Source organism: Limulus polyphemus, unplaced genomic scaffold (genome assembly GCF_000517525.1).
Source record: "Limulus polyphemus unplaced genomic scaffold, Limulus_polyphemus-2.1.2 Scaffold7592, whole genome shotgun sequence".
NCBI classification, from domain to species: Eukaryota; Metazoa; Arthropoda; class Merostomata; order Xiphosura; family Limulidae; genus Limulus; species Limulus polyphemus.
In genome coordinates this window covers 221-8412 of record NW_013673202.1, presented here as the reverse complement: position 1 = coordinate 8412, position 8192 = coordinate 221, and the positions used below count along the sequence as shown (strand labels likewise).

At 35.3% G+C, this 8192-nt stretch overlaps 1 protein-coding gene across 1 annotated transcript in view; it reads left to right on the top strand.

The window, feature by feature from the left end:
* LOC106474716 (Down syndrome cell adhesion molecule-like protein Dscam2) overlaps positions 1-7561 on the top strand; it is a gene marked incomplete at both ends in the record, with an annotated part of 31802 nt that extends 24241 nt beyond the window's left edge. The window contains 4 exons of the mRNA XM_022403015.1: positions 1834-2022; positions 3267-3560; positions 5506-5670; positions 7335-7561. Coding sequence (XP_022258723.1) covers positions 1834-2022; positions 3267-3560; positions 5506-5670; positions 7335-7561 — 875 coding nt within the window. The remainder of the gene's footprint in view (positions 1-1833; positions 2023-3266; positions 3561-5505; positions 5671-7334) is intronic.
* Between the last annotated feature and the right edge of the window lie 631 nt (positions 7562-8192).

Genomic DNA, 8192 nt, shown 5'->3' with positions numbered 1-8192 from the left:
AACCTGACAGTTAGATATCTGACAATATTTATACAAGACTATTTTTCCCACTGTTTGTTATACAGGTTTAACCCGACAGTTAGATATCTGACAATGTTTATACGAGACCATTTTTTCCACTGTTTATTATACAGGTTTAACCCGACAGTTAGATATCTGACAATATTTATAAGAGACTGTTTTTCCCACTGTTTGTTATACAGGTTTACCCTAACAGTTAGATATCTGACAATATTTATAAGAGACTGTTTTTCCCACTGTTTGTTATACAGGTTTACCCTAACAGTTAGATATCTGACAATATTTATACGAGACTACTTTTTCACTGTTTGTTATACAGGTTTACCCTAACAGTTAGATATCGTAGTTCTTATTAATTTCTGACTCTGACTGTATTCCTACTTCTACAATTCGGCTAACACATCGATCTTTATAGTAACATTGTGCTTATGAAGTGGTGTGTCACAGCCCCTAAAGGACACATCACTTCCAATGTGTCACAGCCTCTAAAGGACACAGCACTTCCAGTGTGTCACAGCCTCTAAAGATCACAGCAGTTTTAGTGTGTCACAGTCCCTAAAGGACACGGCACTTCTAGTGTGTCACAGCCCCTAAAGAACACAGCACTTCTAGTGTGTCACAGCCTCTAAAGGACACAGCACTTACAGTGTGTCACAGCCCTAAAGATCACAGCACTTCTAGTGTGTCACAGTCCCTAAAGGACACGGCACTTCTAGTGTGTCACAGTCCCTACAGGACACATCACTTCCAGTGCGTCACAGCCTCTAAAGGACACAGCACTTCCAGTGTGTCACAGCCTTTAAAGATCACAGCAGTTTTAGTGTGTCACAGTCCCTAAAGGACACGGCACTTCTAGTGTGTCACGGCCCCTAAAGAACACAGCACTTCTAGTGTGTCACAGTTCCTAAAGGACACAGCATTTCTAGTGTGTCACAGCCCCTAAAGGACACAGCACTTCTAGTGTGTCACAGCCCCTATCGAAGAAGGATATTCATACAGTGAAATTCTTAACCAATGACCAATGGACATAACTCTTTGAAAGCAGAAAAACTCGCAGAACAGAGAGATTGGGATAACAGTGATCCCTGAAATCATACTTAAAGCCAGTCATATTCAAAGTGGTTACGAAAATAACTTCCTACCCAATATGCAATTTCTATAAAGCTGGGAATATCTCCTGGTAGTGTTAACAAGAGTAATAAAAGGGGGATTTGAAATTAACGAAGACTTACAAGTCGAATGTTTACTGACAAACTTCCGGCTACATCTCGATGTCAACAAATCCATTAATACAGCTGTAATGGAGTTTGTTTTAGATGATTAACTAAGACCTTGGAAACTGAACTTCACGTGCAGTAGAGGATCTTTAAAAGTCTATTAAGATGCGTGGTCTAAGATTGACCTCGTTGTCCTATTCACAGGCTTGTTACAGTAGAAATTGTGATGATCACCATTCTGATCAAGATCGATTATGGAGTAAATAGTGCGAGTAAAACCAATTTCATAAAGTGCCATCAACCCTAATACTGTAATCCAATAGTGCTGTTAACCCTAATATTGTAATCCAATAGTGCTGTTAACCCTAATACTGTAATCCAATAGTGCTGTTAACCCTAATACTCTAATACAGTAGTGCTGTTAACCTTAACACTCTAATACAGTAGTGCTGTTAACCCTAATACTGTAATCCAATAGTGCTGTTAACCCTAATACTGTAACCCAATAGTGCCATCAACCCTAATACTGTAATCCAATAGTGCTGTTAACCCAAATACTCTAATACAGTAGTGCAGTTTATTACTTTTTTTTCAGGTCACTTAATCAACTTCCGGCCTCAGGATGGTAATACCTGGACTGAAATTCAGGTGTCTGGTGACAAGAATACACATTCTGTGACAGATCTACAGTGTGGAAAAACCTATCAGTTTCAGGTTACAGCCTTCAATAAAATGGGAAAAAGTGATCCCAGCAGTATTGTTTCTGCTACGACAGACGGTTCAGGTGAGTTAAAAATAAGATCAGGTGTTTATTGTAAGGTTCAGGTAAGTTAAAAATAAGATCAGGTGTTTATTGTAAGGTTCAGGTGAGTTAAAAATAAGATCAGGTGTTTATTGTAAGGTTCAGGTTAGTAGTGACTCTCTTACGTCTGTTTTATAAGACACATCGATGTTTATAGCAGTGACTGTCTTAAGTCTGTTTTATAACACACACTGATGTTTATAGTAGTGACCGTCTTAAGTCTGTTTTATAACAAACGCTGATGTTTATAGTAGTGACTGTCTTAAGTCTGTTTTATAACAAACACTGATGTTTATAGTAGTGACTGTCTTACGTCTGTTTTATAACACACACTGATGTTTATAGTAGTGACTGTCTTAAGTCTGTTTTATAACAAACACTGATGTTTATAGTAGTGACTGTCTTAAGTCTGTTTTATATGCCACATTGATATTATGTTCGTGACTGTCTTATGTCTGTTTTATATGCCACATTGACTAACTGTTCCCTACACCTGTACGACCTCAATATGAATAAGAAATAATACAACCTTCACTAAAATGTGTAGTGTTCCATGTTGCAAGTTACAACCTTCATCAAAATATGTAGTGTTCCATGTTGCAAGTTACAACCTTCATCAAAATGTTTAGTGTTCCATGTTGCAACCTTCACTAAAATATGTGGTGTTCCATGTTGCAAGTTGCAACCTTCATTCAAATGTGTAGTGTTCCATGTTGCAAGTTATAACCTTCACTAAAATGTGTAGTGTTCCATGTTGCAAGTTACAACCTTCATTAAAACGTGTAGTGTTCCATGTTGCAAGTTACAACCTCCATTAAAATGTGTAGTGTTCCATGTTGCAAGTTACAACCTTCATTCAAATGTGTAGTGTTCCATGTTGCAAGTTACAACCTTCATTCAAATGTGTAGTGTTCCATGTTGCAAGTTATAACCTTCACTAAAAATGTGTAGTGTTCCATGTTGAAAGTTACAACCTTCACTAAAAGGTGTAATGTTCCATGTTGCAAGTTACAACCTTCATTAAAATGTGTAGTGCTCTATGTTGCAAGTTACAACCTTTACTAAAATGTGTAGTGTTCCATGTTGCAAGTTACAACCTTCATTAAAATGTGTAGTGTTCCATGTTGCAAGTTACAACCTTCATTAAAATGTGTAGTGTTCCATGTTGCAATTTCACACCATTCAGTATTACCAACTTTACGATTCCAAACATTTCTCTCCTACAGCTGCAGTGGCGCCACCGCAGTATGAGCTTATTTCTTTCAATTCCACCACCATGACATTTAATTTGGACAGCTGGAATGACGGAGGTTGTCCAATACGTCACTTTCTGCTTCAGTACAAGTCCCAAGGTCAGGTCGAGTGGACAGTGGTCGGTTCTCAACTGTATCCTGAACAAGGGACAGTAGTTATTACCGACCTGAAGCCAGGAACGTGGTACCTGATTCTTATGGCTGCTGTTAATAGTGCCGGAGTCACGGAGGAAGAATACAGGGCCGCAACACTAACACTCTCTGGTGGTAAGATCAGTTATCTTTGAAATCAGTTTATTTACGAAGATTTAAAAAAGCAAATTTATATAGATTATATTTATCAGTGATTGTTTATATCTTTGAGTACCTATATAGATTGTATTTATCAGTGATTGTTTATGTCTTTGAGTACCTATATAGATTGTATTTATCAGTGATTGTTTATATCTTTTAGTACCTATATAGATCATATTTATCAGTGATTGTTTATATCTTTCAGTACCTACATAGATTATATTTATCAGTGATTGTTTATATCTTTGAGTACCTTTACAGATTGTATTTATCAGTAATTGTTTATATCTTTGAGAACCTATATAGATCATATTTATCAGTGATTGTTTATATCTTTGAGTACCTATGTAGATTATATTTATCAGTGATTGTTTATATCTTTGAGTACCTATATAGATTATATTTATCAGTGATTGTTTATATCTTTGAGTACCTATATAGATTGTATTTATCAGTGATTGTTTATAATTAAAACATTCACTGTTAAAACAATGGATAAAACGATACAAAGATTAAAACATTCACTGTTAAAACAATGGATAAAACGATACAAAGATTAAAACATTCACTATTAAAACAATGGATAAAACGATACAAAGATTAAAACATTCACTGTTAAAACAATGGATAAAACGATACAAAGATTAAAACATTGACTGTTAAGACCATTGATAAAACGATACAAAGATTAAAACCCTCACAGTTAAAACAATGGATAAAACGATACAAAGATATAAACATTGACTGTTAAAACCATCGATAAAACGATACAAAGAACAAACCCCTCATTGTTAAAACAATCAATAAAACACACAAAGAATAAAACCCTCATTGTTAAAATAATCAATAAAATCTCACAAAGATCAAAACCCTTACTGCTAAATCATTGTTAAAAATTCGAAAAACCTCACAAAGGTCAAAGCACCCACTGCTAAATCATTGTTAAAAGATCGATAAGCCACACGAAGACCAAATCTTTCACTGTTAAAACAATCGATAAAACCACACAAAGACCAAACCCTCTGTTGATGGCAATTGATAAAACCACAAGAAAATAAAAACTTTCGCTGTTAAGTGATTTCTGAAACCACACAAGCATACAAAATCCACCTAATAAATACAATCTATATAGGTACTCAAAGATATAAACAATCACTGATAAATATAATCTATATAGGTACTCAAAGATATAAACAATCACTGATAAATACAATCTATATAGGTACTCAAAGACAAAGATTAAAATATTCACTATTAAAACAATAGATAAAACGATACAAAGTATCGTTTTATCCATTGTTTTAACAGTGAATGTTTTAATCTTTGTATCGTTTTATCTATTGTTTTAATAATGAATTTTTTAATCTTTGTATCGTTTTATCCATTGTTTTAACAGTGAGGGTTTAATCTTTGTATCGTTTTATCCACTGTTTTCAGAGTCAATGTTATTGTTTCTGTTAATAGGTTAGAGTTTTCTTGCTAGTTCATGAACATCAAGAATGTGGATGACCATTATGTAAAAATTTCTACCAGAGGAGCCGCTAAAAATCTACAATAACAATTGATAATACACAGTCTTGATTATAAGAAATGGACAAATTACAAACACAAAATTCTGTGATAAGTCTCTCTTAGGTTGTCAGTTTCGTGCCCTCGCTGGTAGCGGTGTTTTCGGCCCTTATCCCAAGAACACCATTTGGTCCTTCTTAGCAAAATACTAAGCCCTGAAACAGAATTTTCACATATAAAGCTTCATAAGCTAAGCCTATCACATAATTATTAATATTAAATCTGTCTAATAATACAAATAACTAAAATACACATTGAATTAACTCCGTTTAATAATCTAAATACATTTAGTAAGTTAATAAATGTTTCAGGAATAGATGTAACTAACACCAATTCTTTGCTTTCTCAGCCACCATGCTGCCCCCTGGTGACACAAGCCCACAGAGTAGATATCGAAGCCTGTATATTATCGTACCTGTTTGTTGTGCTACTGTCGTTCTAATCGCCATCACTCTTGCACTTTTCTTCATCTTGTGTCGTCGTCGAACTTCAACGTCTTCCAACACTTACGAAGGTAGGATCTCACGTGGAATGTATTTAGATGAATAGTCTGTTTCATGAGTAACAAACACCTCGTTATAAGTGAGAGTAAAGTATAAAAAACTAACTAACTCAGAAGAAGATCTTTTAAAAACTGGAGTTTTGAATTCCGTTAATGAATTTTATCAACAGAAAAAGAAAGACAACTAAACACTTTGTAGTTGTAAGCTTACATAAACTCCAGTGTCAGCTTTAATATTCTGAAAAAAATACGATATAAAAAGATAATATTGAGTTTATCACAATAAAAAATTCCGTCATTTTGTTTCAATGTGTCTTAATTTCTGGATCAGAGCTATTAACAGAATCACTTAACCTCTGCTTATCTCGCCTGTTTAAGGTTTTTGTAGCTTCACTTTGTCTTATCTTCTTTAACTGATAGAAATATCATAACCAGTTAAGGTTAACAGGGCTACTTTATCCCTGGTTTATCTCGTCTGTTTAAGGTTTCTGTAGCTTCACTGTGTTTTATCTTCTTTAACTGATAGAAATATCATAACCAGTTAAGATTAACAAGGCTACTTTATCCCTGGTTTATCTCGTCTGTTTAAGGTTTCTGTAGCTTCACTGTGTTTTATCTTCGTTAACTGATAGAAATATCATGACCAGATAAGGTTAACAAGGCTACTTTATCCCTGGTTTATCGCGTCTGTTTAGGTTACTCAAGCTTCACTGTGTTTTATCTTCGTTAACTGATAGAAATATCATGACCAGATAAGGTTAACAAGGCTACTTTAGCCCTGGTTTATCGCGTCTGTTTGAGGTTACTCAAGCTTCACTTATCTTCTTTAACTGATAGAAATATCATAACCAGTTAAGGTTAACAAGGCTACTTTATCCCTGGTTTATCTCGTCTGTTTAAGGTTTTCCTAGCTTCACTGTGTTTTATCTTCGTTAACTGATAGAAATATCATGACCAGATAAGGTTAACAAGGCTACTTTAGCCCTGGTTTATCGCGTCTGTTTGAGGTTACTCAAGCTTCACTGTGTTTTATCTTCGTTAACTGATAGAAATATCATGACCATATAAGGTTAACAAGGCTACGTTAGCCCTGGTTTATCTCGTCTGTTTACAGTTTCTGTTGTTCTGCTCAATGTGTCTAAACTTTTCCAACAGATTATAAAATCTTGACTTCCTCGGGTTATTTATCTTTAAGGTTTATATTGTTTCGCGATGCTTCAGTTGATCATTGTAGCCTTCAGCTCGTTTCTATTCTATACGTATCTTAGATAAAGAAAATGCTTTAAAAATGTTATTTAAACTGATCAGTAATCGTAAACCGTTGAAAGTTTCAAGAAGGCCCGGCATGGCTCGCAATCTGAGGGTCGCGGGTTCGAATCCCCGTCCCATCAAACATGTTCTCCCTTTCAGCCGTTGGGGCGTTATAATGTGATGGTCAATCCCACTATTCGTTGGTAAAAGAGTAGCCCAAGAGTTGGCGGTGGGTAATGATGACTAGCTGCCTTCCTTTTAGTCTTTCAATGCCAAGTTAGGGACGGCTAGCGCAAATAACCCTCGTGTAGCTTTGCGCGAAATTCAAACAAACCAATAAGTTTCAATAAATTAATTTTTTTGTCGTTTTCTTAAACCTGTTCACACAACTTCACTTTTACTATGTTTTTTGAATAATTCCGAAGGGGTTCGGAGCATAGATGACCCCAAGGGAGACGTGATTGCCATGACAGATCTGGAAAAGCAGTATGGTGACGTCACGGAGTCTGCGTACTTCCCTTCGCCTTACGCCACTACTCGCGTCCCTGTCTTTCCTCGCGAAGTAATGTCTCGAGATGGCGCCCCAGGTTGTCGTAGTCTTGTCCGGTCTACCACCAGAGGTCACGACAATAATTATGACGTACCACAGCCGGTAAGTTTTGTTTATTGACGATACAAAGACGTTTCAAACGAGAAATTAAATACAGTATTGGAAAACTAATAGGCCTAACATAGTTTTAAAGAAAAGTTAACTACAGATGTCACCTTTTATGTTTGGAAAACTAATAGGCCTAACATAGTTTTAAAGAAAAGTTAACTACAGATGTCACCTTTTATGTGTTCCTTTTAATTTGTCCATGACAAACAGTATCTCAGATCTATAAATGTTTCGTTCAGTACCAAAGTTCATCAGTTCTAGTGGACGACGAATTACTAAACGAAACTATATTTATATATGCATCACAATATTACAAATTTTACGGTTTAAACGCCCGAATACGGCGAAGTATTGGAAAATCAATAGGCCTAAGGTTGTTATAATATTCAATTAACTGTTTTTTGTTATATTATCGGGCAATGATTTGGGCGAGACAAACAGATCTGTTTATTACACAACTCTAGATACAGAAACGTGACAAAACGTCTGTAGTTAACTTGCTATAACAATTTTAGGTCTATTGGTTTACCAATATTTCGTCGGCTTTTGGCGTTTAAACCGTAGAATACAAAATATTTTATTTATTTTATTTTATTTTACTGTCGAAAAGTTGTAATTCAATTTC